The sequence below is a fragment of the Ostrinia furnacalis genome, unplaced genomic scaffold (genome assembly GCF_004193835.3).
Source record: "Ostrinia furnacalis isolate ACB-3 unplaced genomic scaffold, ASM419383v2 OfSCF0319, whole genome shotgun sequence".
NCBI classification, from domain to species: domain Eukaryota; kingdom Metazoa; phylum Arthropoda; class Insecta; order Lepidoptera; family Crambidae; genus Ostrinia; species Ostrinia furnacalis.
Window position 1 is genome coordinate 752718 of NW_021130558.1, and position 18080 is coordinate 770797.

At 35.9% G+C, this 18080-nt stretch overlaps 1 protein-coding gene across 1 annotated transcript; it reads right to left on the minus strand.

Moving 5' to 3' along the window:
- Positions 1 to 9951: 9951 nt before the first annotated feature.
- LOC114360108 (ras-related and estrogen-regulated growth inhibitor) lies at positions 9952 to 17788 on the minus strand. Its single transcript, XM_028314678.1, has 6 exons — positions 17662 to 17788; positions 17228 to 17364; positions 16993 to 17145; positions 14758 to 14910; positions 12235 to 12397; positions 9952 to 11168 (listed from the first exon to the last, which is right to left on the minus strand). Exons 1-6 carry the CDS (start codon positions 17786 to 17788, stop codon positions 10927 to 10929), a joined length of 975 nt encoding a protein of 324 aa, XP_028170479.1. The 3' UTR covers positions 9952 to 10926.
- Positions 17789 to 18080: the final 292 nt, after the last annotated feature.

Genomic DNA, 18080 nt, shown 5'->3' on the forward strand with positions numbered 1-18080 from the left:
AGTATACCCTAACTTTGTTTCATCCAATGTCATATGGCCTTGTATACAGTTCATGGACATCAGTGCGCTCGCGGTTTTGACCCTAACATCTACAAACAAGCTCCGGTCCTATATGACGTATAAATCTTGCGTTCAAAGGAGAAAAAAATCTCGAAAGTTTTAAAAGTCGCACGCATGAGCGATAATTCCAGAGCTCTCTACCTCTAGCTGAACTTCCGCTTGACACTATTTTTCATATACCTATTTCAGATAATATACATTTAAATTATTTTTACGTAACTATTTCCCTTGTAAATAAAACAATTACTTATATTGATTCACATCCTACATCCCACTTTAAAATATCTCAAATTCAATTCTTACTTAATCACGAAGGCGATTGTGTTCGGAGCTTTAAAAAGTTGCGCCCATTTATTAAAATGCATAAAGATCTAACCGAAAATTAATCCAAATAGTTAAAAAAGTTACGAGAACGGTTTTAAAGGATACCAAGTCGCGGGACCAATAGGCTGTTAGGCACAAAAACAAATGTTAGGCACAAAAACATGTGCAAAATCTCGCATTATCAACTTAAACTTTTTGCTCCTTGTGAGATACGAAGCCCATAAATGAGAAGAAGATAGTCATTTCCTAAAATAAAAGAGATAGGAAATCTCTAAGGAGAGATAAATACTTATAATGTAGTTGAAACCTACTTGATGTCTTTTAATCTACATAGATAATTTAATTATTTTTAGGATTCCGTATCCAAATTACTATTTTTGGATAGTTTTAATTACAGAAAATGTTATTGTTAATTTCTTCAGCTTGTTTTACAGCGACTTCAGAATCGTCGTCTAGAATTTTTCTTTCGGCTGCAATTTGCCCTTTATCCTTTCCAAATGGCCTAGTTTTTTCACTTTATATTAGTTTTATAGAATGTAACATGATGTGTGTTGACTGTTGAAGTTCATGAAAGTTTACTTTTTATGTTGTCTTATGTTGTTCATAATTAGGCACACAGCTGAGTCTTCAGTGGGTTTAATTAGCCGGGTTATCTCAATTCTTGACATGTACAAATTAATTTAATTATATTAATTGATTTAATCAAGTTATTCGTAATGTAAACAAGAGAATTAAAAGTTTAGTGAAGATAAGTATATCCTGAAATAGCTGTGTCGTTGGATTTTGTGGTGGTTTTAATCACTTTATTATGTATATCAAATTGTGAGAGATTAGATTACTAGATTTACATATTAAATAAAAATACAGGTAGAAATAGAGTGAAGAACATACAATGAACCAATTTACCTTTTCAGCTTTCGACTGGGTAGAAAGCGGTCGCACGCAATCAATTAAGGAAAAGTTTGTTTAAAGCAATGGGCCGCTAAGGGAAAACTTAAATTTAATTATAATTTCAGAGAAGATATAATTTCAGTAAGTATGCGGTTTGTTTAAATCTATTCTGTGATTATCCTTTTGCTTTTGATACATCCCAGAAATCCTATATCGTAGTTTATATAAAAAGAAAATTTTAATTACTAATTCAATTTTCAGAATTTTCCGCTGAAAATTATATGGTTTTCATAATGAAAGCAATGTAACCACACTAAATGCTGTCGCCTCTACCTTACACCCTATATGACGGTGTCTGCTAACTATTGCATTCATATCCTTATACAATATCGATAGCTTAATTAATGCATAAAGGCAAATACAGTCTTGGCGTAATATCTGATAACTTATTTATAGTATGGACAAAAATGATTACAATTTTGTAAGCTCCGACAGATGAGTTCGTAATATGAGTGTGTTAATAATATGTAATTCGGTCGGGAACGTCAAAAGGTGTAAGCCGAGATAGGATTGTGCGATTGGAACAGGTCGTGCAATGTAATGGGTCGTTAACAGCGTGCGGCCGCGGACACCACGTTGCCAGGGGATGGAGCTCCCGGGGGTTCAACGACAGGCTCGTCTGCCAGGCGGCTGTGCGGCCGAGTCACTGACTCCTAGCTATTAATACCAGATTCTTTGCAATAATTTGTAGCTCAATATAGCGTAGCTATTTACAAACAAGGTGACAATTTATTGACGGATGGAGTCCTTGCTAATGAGAATTAATAGCGGTGTAATTGTGTCGCCTGTCGAGAAACACTCGGTGGAATGTCTGGAGTAATTAATTTTAGAGGTAATCGCTCGGGTAAAGAGGCGATCGACATGTGAGTAAACTGTTATTGTAACGGTTTGTTATTATTGTTCCCTGTCTTATGACCTGCGCTAGGGCTACGACAGACGCAATAAAGGCGAAAAGGCCTGGCTTGTGGACAATGTGAAATCGTTTTCTGTTAGATAGAGTCGCTTCGTCTATTTTATACCTAACTAGCTGACCCGGCAAACTTTGTTCCGCCTTAATGGCAATAAATAAGCAGACTTTTTTTTAATTTCGAACGGGATAAAAAGTATCCTATGTCCTTCTCCTGGCTCTAAACTACCTCCCGGACAATTTTCAGCTAAATCGGTTCAGCCGTTCTTGAGTTATAAGCGAAGTAACTAACACGACTTTCTTTTATATATATAGATTTAGTAGTGGCTTATTAATTTATTTTTCTTTAGTTACAGAAAAAATGGTTCCGTACTTTAAGTAAGTTTAAAACTTAGTTTGATTCATGCCTTTTAGACAATGTAAAAATAGATTTTTAGAGTTTAGCAGATGGTATAAAAATGCGATATGAAACCAGGATTTGATAAGATAAAGCCAAGGAAAATTTTGTCCCTGAAATCTCGCAACCCAAATTTCTACATTTGCTTCAAACGCGTTACGAGAGGAGCGACCGAACTAACGTGCGGGTTAGCAACAACCGAATATTGTGACCCTCTGAGGAAAATCGGGTCACGCTCATCTCATCTAACGTTGTTTACAAATGCTTCCGTTATCGCTGCTGTCTGTTTCACAATTTAATTGGAGGCGATAGCGTTGAAAGCTGTCGAGCCTGGCGCTCCGGCTGGCGCCTCCAGACGTGTTTGGGAATCTCGCTCTATTTATAGACGTCTATTTCCACTATCGCGTTCTATAAATGCGCTATCATTACGCGCATTTTAACATCAACCACTCTATAAATAAATAAAAAAACCACGGAGGTAGTTTTTTGCATTACTCAGGTTTATCTATTATCCTTAGAACATTAATTAGTACAGGTTTTATTAGATAAGTGGTAGTAACTAGTAGGAACAGTTGGTACCTACTTAAACTGTCATACATATTTAAATAAATAACGTGTGATTATTAGACAAATATTTGGATTTTAGTGATAATTAATACACAAATATTTAATTTGTTATTTTTGTTTTGTTGTATCATTTCTTCTATTATTGAACTCATGTTTACTTTGGAAGTGGAATATAACTGTTATAACTAATGACACTGATTTGGACAATGCTGATTTAGACTGTAACTGATTAGACTGTACTGTAATGCTGTAGGCTAAAAATATAAACTTCTATGCAAACCATTTAATTACCCCAATCTAAGTATAATTGACTTTATCTGTCTATTGTATAGTTAATAACTTAATAGTTAAATAAACAATATCCATTGTTTTTAATGTTAACTATGTGAACCAATCCAAATGAATCATTTATAAGTGTATGTAAGTATGATAGCTAGTCTTGTCCTAATTTTATTTTGATAATTTGCACAGACAAAATATGCTAACATTAACGTTTTGATTGATGGGTATAATCTAAAGCGTGACAAGGCCATATTGTTTTGTTTAGTTATTAGCATGTTATAATAAACAAGGGCTCATTAGAAACAAGTAAGTGATTGAAATAACCGTTCAGCTGCCCTCTGACCCTGTCTGATCCCGGGCTGACTGCGGTGGGAGCTGTATGTTTCATTTCCTTGCTAACCAATGTCATGCAACAATAATGGAATTAGGAAAACCAAATTTTGAGGTTTCAATGTTTAGACCTTACCGTATGGCCGTCAGCAAAGGCAAAGTAAACGGGTTCTCTAGTAAAAACGACGTCTCGGCTAATTTTAGTGTAGGATTGGTTTGTCATGAAGTAGCTGAAAATAACGGAACATCTCTTGGCGCTCTATGAGACGCTACCGTCCAGCAGTAGACTACACAACTGATAATCAAGTCAAGTAGTAAATAAAACCGAAAGATAAATACTTACTTACTCCTACCTACTGCATCGTAAAGTCATAATGATTATGTCAATTACGTGATTATGTTTTGAAACTTTCGTGTAGGCTCTAGAAGATTGGTAAGTGTTTAATGTTGTTGACAAACTTCGAGAATCACGTGCGACACGTGGCGGGCTAACGAATCAGGAGAAGTCACGTGTCCTGGCAGAAGGCCGTAAATGCCGTACTAATAGAGCTATGGCGGTGGCCTCCTCTTAACACGGTAAACAATAATATTCCCCCACCTACAGCAACAAATTCTACAAAAGATAACTAAGAACAACTTTAATCTGAAAATGTTACGGGGAAAGAATTTAATTCACACACATTTTCTTTAATTGCAATTATAAACTTCATAAATCTATATTATTCGACACCTCATTCTTAATTTCAGATTTACGATAAGTCAATGTTCTTTCTTTGTTCCATCTTGATACTAAGGCCACGGGTAAAAGACCCGACCCTGAATCTTAAAGTGTGTTAAAATATTTTTCTAACTTAGTAAAGTTAGAAAATCTTTTGGAAATTTTAATACTTAACCCAACTACTCAAACATTTGTTAGGTATTCTTATGAAGGTCTTATATTGGTCCGAATCAAAATAAACTAATTTACAATTTTGCCATTAAAATGTACGTCGTAGGTAGGTATATCTAAATGTGTACGCATTTGCCCATCTAATACTTATCTGTTATTCCCGCAATTAAATAGTTTACGTTTAAGTGAAAAGTCATAACTTAACTATTATTATAGCTATGAAACAAACCCGGCCATTCCTTTGGAGACCATAAACTGTTTCTCGCAGCAATGCTATTATTGGACGGCGCATGCAGATTATAGTCTTTAGGAGTTCCTTGACTCAAAGAACTAGCGTCTCATCAATGACTGCAGAACAGTTGCAAGTCAGTTTACGATGTTATGACTGGAAATTTTCAACGGCACACATGGTGCACGAATGCTACGCTGTTTGAACTAAAACAGAAACATAAAATGTCTTCACGCCCATCGCATACGACGAAATACAAGTACTTACTCGTATGTAAGTACTTACACCTATATAAGAGACAATAACCTTGTGTACGATGTTGTTGACTACTTTAACGATACTAACTGTGACACCAAATTGCAAGCGTAGAGTGCAGCGTGTCGTGGGCAGAACAGCCAATAAAATATTCATCAGTCAAATGTCGACGTGGGACCCTACGCGATGAGAACCAGCGAAGGACTCGATTGTATGTTTTGTTTTGTTGCTCTGTTGTGTAATAGCTCGTTATGTCATAGCTTATTATTAACACCGATTCTTTAACGACTCAGTGACGGGAAAACCGCGTAAGATAATATGCATTCTCTTACGTTAGATCTTGTAAAGTTATTTGAAATTACTGCGTCGGGCAGGCTGGTATTAAACGCAGCGGGTAAGGCAGGTTTATTTATAGGCTGATGAAGACATGATTACATAATTTTATCCACGCACCTTACATACGCACGGCCTCCAATTTTCGCACGGTTATGACACTAATTATTATCCAGCATTGTTAGGCAATAATAGACAATTCATAAAAAAAAAACATTGTCTCTACACTAGCTTAATCAATATTTTTCTTGCATCAACTTAAAAAGAAACCATTTTTATTTGAATCATACAAGTAACGAAATAATTTGTAACAAGACAATTTAGCTATATCTTAACTTCTTATTACTTACTACGTCGTGTAATTACTTACTTTGTAAGGGGGGGCGGTGGGGGCGGTCCGCCCCGGGTGCCAAGCATCAGGGGGTGACACAAGTCGCGCAGATTAGTACTCACTGACGCATCTGCATGGCAAATCTGCGGTCAATGTCATGATACGGGGGGGTAGGGGGTGCGATTGTCTTTCAATCTTCGAATCGGTATCGGTACCCCAAAATCCTGGAGGGNGGTCCGCCCCGGGTGCCAAGCATCAGGGGGTGACACAAGTCGCGCAGATTAGTACTCACTGACGCATCTGCATGGCAAATCTGCGGTCAATGTCATGATACGGGGGGGTAGGGGGTGCGATTGTCTTTCAATCTTCGAATCGGTATCGGTACCCCAAAATCCTGGAGGGTACCAGGGGGTGCCTTAGGACTTGTGACGGGGGGGGGGGAGGGGTGATCGCCCCGGGTGCCAACCCATGCTACGCCGCCACTGCGTAAATGCATGTGTAAAAATAACGTTTATAATCCGGACCTGCATAGAAAATGGTAAGCATCAGCTATAATCAAAACCATTCATCTCTCTCAGTGGGCGGACATTATGCCTATCACCGGCACTCCAAATGGGAGCAGTGTCACGTACGCGTGCACTAAAACTCTATTAAGTATGTACTGAAAAACGGACTTCTTTATTACTAAGATAAGAGAATCGTTAGATTATTTCTTGAACAATTAAGCAGATATCTATTTGTCTTTACAGAATTAACTATACTTAGTTAACAATATTTCTTTGTCATTAAAAAGTTAACTACTTCTCCTTTCTTCCTTAAATCCACTCTACAATGTGTTTAAAAAGTAGCGTTTCTGATGATGGTTGCTCATTTAAGCAATGTTCTCAGCATATTTCTCACGGGCTTACAAATTATGCATTTGATAACTGTGTAAGACGATCGGCGTTCGACTCGGAGATCCTTACGCGTTGGACGTGCGCAATGGAGATATAAATAGCCCGCGAGTCGCGGCTGGTGGGCAGAGCGACTTGCGTGCGACCCGATTAGCCCAATCTCCAACGTTATCCTTGCACACCAGGTACACCAGGGTCACTAATACAAATTATTTTATTAGGAGGTTCACACAGAAAACACATAAGTAGACCAAACAAGTATTTTTATGTGCAAATGGTGCACGGGGATTGAACCCGCAACCTCTTTCATAATAGACCGGTACGTTTTGCGATGTCTATGTAGAGTGGTATCGTAATATGATACGATCTACTTACCCAGCGTACTACACTACTGGATAATTTTGATTGTGAAACCTGTAAATCATTACTACTAATTTCATAAATTAGACTGACATAGCAAAATAGGTGCTTTCTAGTACAAAATACCTACTTGTTTTTCATATTGAAAAGCACTGCATCCTCTACTTTAATCTTTCCATTTGCATTCAGTAGTCAGTTCACTTACTTAACCTTTTTATCGTCAATCCATTTGTTAACGGTCAATATCAATCATGATATCGGAAGTATCTCGATGGGTCATGCTGAGCGATATTGATTTATGTTAAAAGGTCTTTTATACTATCTATCGAATTGCGATGCGATTCCTTATGATTAATCGCGTGTTGATTTATGTGCAGTATTTAAATTTAAAAAATAGTCGCAGTTAAAGTCTGAAGATAGTGATTGTTATTGCTAGTCTAGTCTCAGATTCATCACGTATAGCACACACTCAAGTCATATGAGTAAAGTCTCAAGTCGCGTGCCGTAATGTAAACAAATGGTCGTCATAATCCAATATTTTAAACATTTCGTGGTCATAAGTCAAGTTGTGTTTAAATGTGATAATCTAGTCTGTAGTGTTGTAGTACATCGAGTTATCGATCATGCGGGTGTCACATGTATTGAACAGATCGAAAATTGATCAAAGTATAAGTTTCCAGATTCATAGATCAAAATTGTAAGATTACATTACCTACTCGTAGTACTAGTACTAGTTTAATAGTAGAAAGTTCTTATCTCCCGCAAGTTCTATAGGTATTGTTCGCTACTAGATGAACATTGATATGAGAGTGATACAGTAGTTATTTTTGTTTATTCCGAAAGGATATCCGATCATAAAGTGTAAATTTTTGACGATTTTTTATGTTATTATACGTATAAACGTATATTATGTACATAATTTAATTTGCCAGAGACAGTAGCGTGAAAGACAGCGAGTTTGGACTTTAGTCCACCAGCGATATGATATGATACTTGCTATGTTTATCAGTAAGTAGCTGTTTATAATGAGCTTTCAAAAATCCGCTGGTATCATAGTGATAATAGACGGATTTTCAACCGTCTAGTTGCCATGAGTCAACTAGATAATTCTGTGACGTCACGTGAACATTTCTAGCTGAATGTGGCAATAATTACTAATCATGCTAATCTCGTCTTAGTGCCAGTAGGGGTCAGGGAGAGTTGCAACTTTCAAATCAACACGTTCTAGGTACCTATCTACCCACTTATTAGCTGATAAATCAACTTAATCTCTATGTACGGAATATCTTTTGACCTCAAAGTAGATAGGTAGGCATTAGTTATAATTTTCTGCTAACATTCCTAGAAGTTCAATGAAAATAAATAACTTTGTCTTACTTAGAACAAAATTTATATTTTTTAAATGAATAAACGTTCAATTGTTATAAGTTTATACAATCAAATCCTCAAAATTAAACGAATTATGCCCGTTTTCACCATCAATCCCTAATTTTAAAGCGACCTTTATGAAATATTAGGTAATACCTAACAGGAATTTCGTTTTCACCAACACATAAGGGACACCTTAGGCCTTATGGGATCACTTTAAAACAGGGGCCCGATTTTCGGCCGCCTAAGTGTTAGGTGACAGTTATATTGTCATAATCACGCCTATTCGGCAATGGAAACTGCTACACACAGAACTCAACAAAATATCTATCAAAATCAATATGTACATTTTTATTTTCATTTATTGTGGTGCAGCAGTCATCTTGACATTTACTTTTTTTAAGGCAAAGGAATTACATTATGCACCCAAACCACAGATTACCTACATATAGCCCAAATATCTTTTTTGTCTTTGATAATAACTCAAAAATACAAAAAGACATTAGTTTTGGTCAACTATTTCTTAGTTTTACTTTTATTTAATTTGTTTCTGTGAAATACGTAAGATATTCCTAATAAAATATTTTATCGGAAAGTACCGGTTTTTCAAACGTCACTAGGCGCACGAAGAAACGCCACCTGACAAAAGAGTCCCTACTTAGGTTTACTATAGCATGGTGAAAACGAACTTAGGTTAGTGGGCAGTTTAGGCGATCGTTTAACCAAAGTGATATTTAGTTAGCAAACGCTTAAGGGATTGATGGTGAAAACGGGCATTAGAATCTCATATTCAATTGCATATCAGTAATCAATTAATTATATATATTTTATCTATCTATATCATGCTTAACACTGTTTAAGATTTTTCATGTAACATTCTATCATACAAATGGAATTCGTCATTCATTCATATTATACAAATAGGTATAGTTCCTGTTACAGAATACCTAACCACTCTAAATAGTATATTTTTTATGAGGGCTTTTGCCTGCAAAACCGAATCGAGGTATAAATAGACATTTATTAAGAATACCTACTTATATTGTATTTATTTGTTGAACTGGGTATATATTTCTTTACAAAAATATACATTATGTATTCGTAATGGACTTGGAAAGTTCATTCTATTTATATTATGGAATCAGATGAACAATAATACACAAATATTTGCATTATAAGCTGAAATACAGTTTTCATGCTTATACTACATAGACATTAAGCATTAAAGATTATACATAGTACATAGAAAACCCTTTACACGTGTGAAAAATATATTACAAGATATAATATTTTTCACATTAAACCTTAACGAAACCGTAACATATTATAAAAACTATCAAACAATTACATCAATAAATAATACCTACATCATATGCAAAGGAAAGTTGTATTTTTCTTTGGTACATAAAATTAACAGGTACGAGAAGTAATTTTACATATCTATAATAGCCATCAATTATTATAATATTCGTTTCTACTAAAATATACTCATAGCTGGACAAATGTTTCTCTCAATTATTTCCACAACAACCAGTCCTGCCTGCGATGCCCGCATTCAGGTGCTTCCCAGGACCTTCACCAGATCGTCGGTCCAGTATAAGTTTCTTCCCCTAAAGACCATAATAGTTCTACGAGTACCTATGAGCTATTTTTCCGCCGTCCTACGAAACTTCTCTCATTTCTGATTCGTATGGAAAGTCTGGAGAGTCTGAATAGCATTCCCTTTGCTTGGACCTTTCCAAGTAAGAGTTAAAAAATATTGACCCAGGCCATCCTGTAATACCTTTATGAAATCATTTGGTCCAATGATTCTTTGTTTATAAATAAACATATAAAAGGTTATGAAAGTCTTGAAACTGCATCGCTAACATGAAATTGGTACTATTTTTCGAAAAAATGGCTGATGTGTAGTCGACATTAAATTTTACTCATTCATTTTACTGGACCCAAGTCACAAATAAATTCATACCTTTTAAATATTTACTTATCTCTTTGAGAGTACGTTTGAAGTAACACTGCAGCTTTCGCAAAGGATATGAACTATCCAAGCCAAGGATTCTTTAAAGAGAGAGAGGGGGCTACATATGGCTAGATGTATTGGTTGGTAACAGCATCACGCACAATTGGGACCAAGTTTTCATTCAAAGGCACTCTCTAAGGTGCTACAGACTACTAATTATAGTTGCTTAGTTCTCTATTTAGCTGCCTGTTTGACAAAATCGTTTATAAATGTTAAAAATAGGTAGGTACATCATTATACAATACACTGCCTCTAGATATACAGTGTAAAAATCTTTAGTGTGTTTCAATAAAGTCACATACCTACTTACCTAAATTACATTAAATAAATATTTTTATACACATGTAGTTTAAGGTTCGTAGCGAAATAATCGCATTCTTGCATGTTGTATCAAAATTGAATATGCATCTACAGGCGTACATTTGGTAAGCTAATAGGTGCTAGCGTTGTTTCCTCTCATCGCCACACTCATCCTCCTGACTGGGGGCGCGTGGGAGCGGCCCGGGGGCGGATGGCGCGGTCTCGAAGGCCGCGGGGGCAGCCGGGAATCGGTGCTGGCGCGTGCCCTGAACTCCTCCGCGCCTTCAGACTTGCCCGACGAGGATGTGGAGTCGCTGCGGGCTACGCTCACTTCGTCTTCCTCGTCGAGATCCACCTCTGTCCAGCGACGGCCTTGAAAAACATGAACATGTAGTATGTATCAACATTTATCATTTATTAATCACACCAATAATCTAGCTTTTTGGTGCCCAAGTAATAAATAAAACGTTATTTTTGAAGCTCTTCTATCGAAACAACTCGCAAATATTGAGAAGTGACATGGTCCATTCCTCTACTTATAACTCAGATTTCAGAGGATAATCAAAAATAAAGAAGCTAAATAATATTCGTAGCAAGTGCTACGAAAATATTTTGGTACCAGTCAGCTTGAAAGGGAGAGCTTAGAAGGACGTAGCAAACGCTACGAAAAAGACGTAGCAGTAGAAGTGTAGTAGAGAAGGAAAAGCAAATGCTACGAAAAATCTACGAAAATGTAGCAGTCGTTACATAACGTAGCAGTAGTGCTACGAAAATTCTACAATAAAGATTACTCGTAGTTTTTCGAAGCTGAAAACGTGTAATTTTCTGCTACGAAAGAAATTAACTTTATACAAGTAGTATTTCGTATTTATTCCCATACGTGTAGAGGTATTTTATAAATTAAATTATACAGAGTGGAAAGTGATCTCACTCGATTATTTCTAAACTAAGACAAGATACCAAAAAACTAGTTACTGATCCTGAAAGTGCTTCATGAGCTCTATAATAGGTTACAGAATAAACTGGATCTATCTGAAAATTCAATGTTTCCAGCTTCCATACATTTTGTAGTCACATTATATTAAAAACTACACATGATATCGTAAAACTGGTTACTGATTCTAAAAGTGCTTCACAAGCTCTATCCAATGGTATCAATAGTAGGTTACATAATAAACTGGATCTATCGAAAATTTCAATGTTTCTTTCTTCCATACATTTAGTACTACCACAGTCATGATACTCATCTCTTGATAATATTATAGCAAGTAAAGCCTAACTAAACCAATGTTTGGTTTGGTACCGTTTGAAAGAGCTCGTGAAGCACTTTCAGGGTCAGTAACCAGTTTTTCAATATCATGTATAGTTTAGAAATAATCGAGTGAGATCACTTATCGTTTCCACCCTGTATAACTGTAAACGATAAGAAGGAACTTACAAAAAGGTGCTGTTGTGGCAGCTGGTTCGGGCGTGGTGTCAGATACAGCGCGCGCTAGGGGGCGCCCTAGAGCCGCCGGATGTAAGTCCGCATCCGTGCGCCCGCGCGGCCACTTGTTGCACACGCGCCAGAAACGACGCGCGTCGCGGAACACGCTCCACACCTTGAACATAATATTTGGGAAATGAAAATAATGAGACATTGAAGTCGCTTTTAACGTATATGTTTTAAATTATATTATGAATCTTGCATGAATGTGAATGAATAAGGCTGCAACGCCCAAGTGTATCTAATAGACACTCAAGGAGGACTAAAGATGTGTCGTTATGGGTTTTTGAAATAACTAAACGCGATGGTTTTCGAATCACGAATAACGTTTTCAAGACTAGTTTTTTTTAAACGAAGTTATTTCCACAACTCTCAAGCAAGCGTGATAATAACGTTAGGTGTTTGGTTAGCTGCAAGGCATTTAGGAACTTATGACCTTCAAAATAAGACTCAAATTCAATTGAATATCTAACGTACGACGAACATTATACCTATTTCATCCACACTTATGTTAACGTCCTATGGCTTTCTCACTCGCACACGCACTCGTTTCGTTACGATCCTTATTAATTGGACACCATACATTACTCGCTTTACTCCTTTAGGTTACAAAAAATATTTTTAAGAATCGTCAATGTACGACATTGTCCTCAAATCTGTCATAACGAAGCGGGAAACACGTTATTTTTTATGTCAACCAAACATCTACCTAGTGTTGTTTGCTTAAGAGTGAATTCAGTTTAGCTTTAGAGCGTTGTGGAAACAATCGTGTTGAATAACGAAGAGATTCTAACGTTGTATGACGTTAAGAAAAAAACTAGTTTAGGCGTTTCTGGATAACGAGTGATCACTGGTCAGGCTGATCACTCGTTTAATAACCCGTGATAACGAATAACGCCCATCGCTAAGGAGGACGTAATATCTTCCATCATCACGGCCCAGTCTACAGCAGCACATCTGATTTTTTGTTGCATAATACTTATCAGTACATATTGCAACTGCATAGGACGTCAATGTGTTTAGCTTGATGTGCCGTCGTCTATACATAGCTATTACATGTTTGCAGTGCCTCCTAGCATCCGCCAAGTATGGCACACCGTCATCAAAAGTTTGAAACTTTTGCTGACATATTGTAATACTCTACCATAGTCTCTAATAGTTAGATTAGCTATTATAATTTGGATCAAATTGAATATGTCGTAAACATGCCGAACTTGAAATGGGATTACGGTAAAGTTAAATTGGTCTCAAATTGATTATTCTGTAAAGTTGGCACTAAGCTGGTAAACGTGGAGAATAAAACAAAGATGATAGAATGGCCTATATTATTAATCTCTACACATAATCTAATGTAGGTACTGTTTTATATTAACTTTAATTCATTAGCTGTTGAATGAAAATACACATTTAATAATAACTATTTAATAAATAAGCAATAAAATTTGATAAAGGTAGGTAATGTAAATTCATAAAAAATGAATGCGAATAATACTTTTTGTTCCGACTGTACAACCATAATTCAATTTGGGCAACCGTCAAAGTTATCCGGAGTTGGAAATCTCACGTAAGCTTTGTATTTTATGCGCGAACCGGGAAGTTCGTGTGAAATTAATTAATACTACAACTCAAATTATTAGCTATGTGAAAGTTTAACAAAATTGTGGTATGATAATTATTGGGATAATATTATATTTCTTGCATCCCTACTAGGTACTCGCAGGTCTTTCTTAAAAAGAACAACACACCTATTTCCTTTACTTTTCCGTGAAATATAACGGTTATACAAGATACGACGCGTAAATTTTTGTAACTGGTTAACTTTCTGGTATACTAGTAGTTATATAGGTACAGTAATACTCGTAAATGCATGTTTTAATAAAAATCGGCGTAAAGCACCGAAAATAAGAATGTTACAATTCCTAATTAATAGGCAGTGTCTTAGAAGCTACATGGGACCAATAGGTATCCACATAATTTCACAAACGACTCCTACGGCTTTATAAGTTTTATATATACAAACAAAATGCTTCTCATTTCTTTTTGGCCCCAATAAAAAGGTGGAGTATCAAGGTTTTTCCAACAGGTAAGTACCTACATACCTACTTAGCAAACTTTTCTTGATTTAAGTATAAAGCCGTAGCTAAGTTCTTTGTTCAACAGTTGTGATTGTATTCTTCTTCTGTCCCAATATACGAACTTTAACTTTAAAGGTATTTTTTGTTCGGAGAAATTGTTAGTAACTGAAATTGAAGCTTTTGTTGTCTTCTACATATAAATTTAGTACAAGAAACGTGTTTCCGATTTTGTGAAGTTTATTCAGTAAGTATAAATATTACAACAAATGTTTAGCTCTTTTTAGTATCGTTTGTGAGTTTTCAGCCGATTTCAACCAAAGGAGGAGGTTCTCATTCCGTTGTGTTTTTAAAACAATAGATCTTTTGCAAGGTTTTAGTTGATGAATATGTTAAAACCAACCTGGTCGATGCTCTCCCTCACAGATATCTCGTGGAAGCAAACGCAGCCGATCTCCTTGCTGCGGCGCTGGCCTTCCTCCGTCGACACCATGCGGTCTCCAGCCTGGTCCGCCTTATTTCCCACCAGCACCACGGGTGTCTCCATTACGCTGTCCTGGAAGTTCCCAAGAAAAAATGTGGTAAGTAGGTATATCGCAGAAATTCTCTCTTTATATTTCCTACATACTTTCAAAGTCCCAAAGAACTTTTGCGTGAGTTAGGGAAGTGTTTGAATACAATAAAAAATAAAAACTTTTTCTTCTACTTCTCGCCTACCTAAAGTTAGGCGGACGTCTATTTGTACTGTGTTTTTAGTAAGTAAACGTAAAAAATATTTATTTCTTATTTTAATTTCTCATGACAATTTAATTCATTTATTAATACACATTGTATGATAATTTCATACACCCGTAGATAAGCTACGCGTTGGTACCGTGAATAGTATGTAGAGATCATAACCGGATTAAATCGGCACTAAGTAGTTAGTTGATGTACCTACATCTCTGTCTAAACTAATTTATGTACATAATTACAAACCTAGATGTCTATATTATAAGGTACACTCAAAAGTGTATTGTTGAATGAAATCTAAACAGGCAGTTAGATACTTCGAATAATACTATGGTAATTGACTTATTTCAGAGACTTAAAACAAAGCATTATTAAGAATTTATAAGAATGCTTGCTAGAAAAAAATGATGATTAAAACATTCTTTGTGTAATGTAGTAGCTTCGGCGTACAAGAGTATTTTGTTCTCGTTAAAGAGTTAAGTAAGTATCGAAACGAAGTTTGTTGGCTGGTCGTAGTAAACTTTTACTACAAGTTGCTTTTTCTCGAAGTAGGCCCATTTGACCCACCGAAGTGATTTTGGTACATTTATATTGCATATAAAATGTAAAGGTCATGAATCAATGTACTGTCGTGAAGATAATATATCGTATGTATAAAAACTTTTTAATTACCTACCTTAACTCTAGGAAAATCAACCGTTACGGCTGTACCGATAAAACTAAACTACTCGGAAGTAGGTGTACGGTGTACCTAACCTATGTGTGTATTAATCAATTTAGCTATTTGGTATTCGTTATTTACTTAGTAAATTAAAAGCGTCTGTCTGTAAATGTAATGGCGTAACTACGTTCTAGGTTTTCAGCTTTACGTACTTATTAACATGACATACTTACGTAAAACTTAAGAGTTATTATTTATGAGATATAAAACGAATTAGGAGGAAGTAGTACCTCATGAAAAAAATATTTAAATTAAATGACTTCTAGACAGTTGGGCGGCAAGAAGGTTCCCACGCAGAACCGTTTCACGAGAAACTCAATAAGCTTTTCAATTTTATTCTGCAAGATTTTATTGGGGAATGTGATTTGATCCAATTTGATTAAAAGGGGAATTTACGAGTGACCTATTTTCTTTCACTTTATGCTCATGACGTTCCTAATAAAATTGATAAAGTGGGTACTAAACTCAAGGCCTTAATTACCAAACGGAAAATTTTGAAGACTACATATTTGTGCTTAAAAGGAAAGTGCACAATGTCAATAAATATCTATTTTAATCATCAGTTAAAATATGCTGCAATTTGATTGTAAAAAAATACTTACTTTATATTTAGAATAGTACCAAAACTGTATCACCTTCCTTCATCTTCACAATTTTCAGTATTTCTATTTCAAAAAACTTTAAAAATTACAGCAGTATGAGGCACATTATAACTATTGTTTCGTTTCTAAAATCTCCTACACCTTCGGAATGCTCCACTGCTTGCAAATATTCTCGGGCTAGGTATGCGCCTTTGTCTTTGTCTAACCGAAATTCATGCTGTAGCCGCGAGCAAGGCTTCGTAGTTAGTGGTTATTTTAGTGTAGATTCAAACATCCAAAACTTTTAGAAACAAGCATTGGAACTTTTTACGTACATTTATCTAAGTTATGTTATAGAACTGGTTCATCCAATGTCTAAGTATCTCAGATGGAAGAGCAGTCGCCCGGTAAGCGAAAGGTCGTGAGTTCGATTCCCGCCTTAGGCAGTTCGATTTTTTCAAGTTATTTATAATTTATGCTATAGACGTTTAAGAAATGGTCAGTGTTTCTCTAATAAATACCATACAGGTAGGTAAGTAATATTATTGATGGAGGTATTTATAGGTTCATAAAATACCTAAGTATAGAGAATATATAGACAGACCTTGCTTGTAAGTCGCCGTCGTCTCTTGTTGTAGTTTATGAGAAACTTGAGCCGGTGGCACTCGTCGAAGGAGCACTTATCAGTCACCGAGTACATCAGGATGAATGCTTCAGCCCATCTGATATTACTCTCCAAATTCGCATACTCGCTTTCCTGTAAACGAAATTGTTTTGAAATTTTTTGGAACCTTTTTTAATTAATGCAGTATTCAAACAAAGCAACATGCTCTACATACGTGGGATTCGCCAGCAGAGTCCAAAATTTCGAAGTAAACCATCTCGTTGTCAATGACAGTTTGGAAAACGTACACCTTTTCCAGGGTTGGGTCATATTCACCGATGAAACGCCGAGTTATGAACCTGACTACCAATGCTGTAACATAAACAAATTAATTTTAATTGTTTGTACATAATTACTTTTAACAAGCAGGATTCAACATTATACTATCTATAGGTACGACGACACGAGTAAACTCATTGACCTATCTAATCATAACAACAACACAATATTATAATAGAAGCGACATTTACGGATATAGGTAAGGGTGAAATAACCGGAACAGACAACAACCTTTGGATTAATACTTTCGTAAATAGTTTATAAGTGGATATTTCCTTAGAATTTTCCTTTAAAATTGTAAAGTCCTCCCTTATTCATGAAGATTCTTACCTGATTTTCCAACTCCGGATTGTCCCAGGACCATCACTTTAAAGGGTTTAGGTTTGGGGCATAATACCAGCTTCGCCAACGAACTCTTCGGCGAAGTTGTAGAGCTCATTGACACTAGCGTTGCCATTTCACTGTATTGTGATAGGTAAAACTTTTACCACAGTAATTTTTACGCAGCTATGTCTGAATTCAAAACAATACTAAAATCCTACGTTCTAATTCATTGCTACATAACATCGATATGATCATAAAAATCCTAGGATAGTTTATTCATTTTAATGTGATATTATGGTCACCTTTGATGATGCTTTTCACGTCGATGTGTTACGAAATTATGTGTAGAGACATCTCATAAAAACCTGAAATAGAATTTGATGAAAAGAATAACGTTACAAATGAGCGTCATAATATCTGAAATC

What these genes read in the sequence shown, in the direction of transcription:
- LOC114360108 (XM_028314678.1), bottom strand. Translation starts at nt 17,788, where the DNA reads ATGGCAACGCTAGTGTCAATGAGCTCTACAACTTCGCCGAAGAGTTCG. An exon ending in ATCCGGAGTTGGAAAATCAG is followed by an intron (nt 17,365 to 17,661) that starts GTAAGAATCTTC and finishes TTTATGTTACAG; the next exon opens with CATTGGTAGTCAGGTTCATA. An exon ending in ACTCTGCTGGCGAATCCCAC is followed by an intron (nt 17,146 to 17,227) that starts GTATGTAGAGCA and finishes TTTCGTTTACAG; the next exon opens with GAAAGCGAGTATGCGAATTT.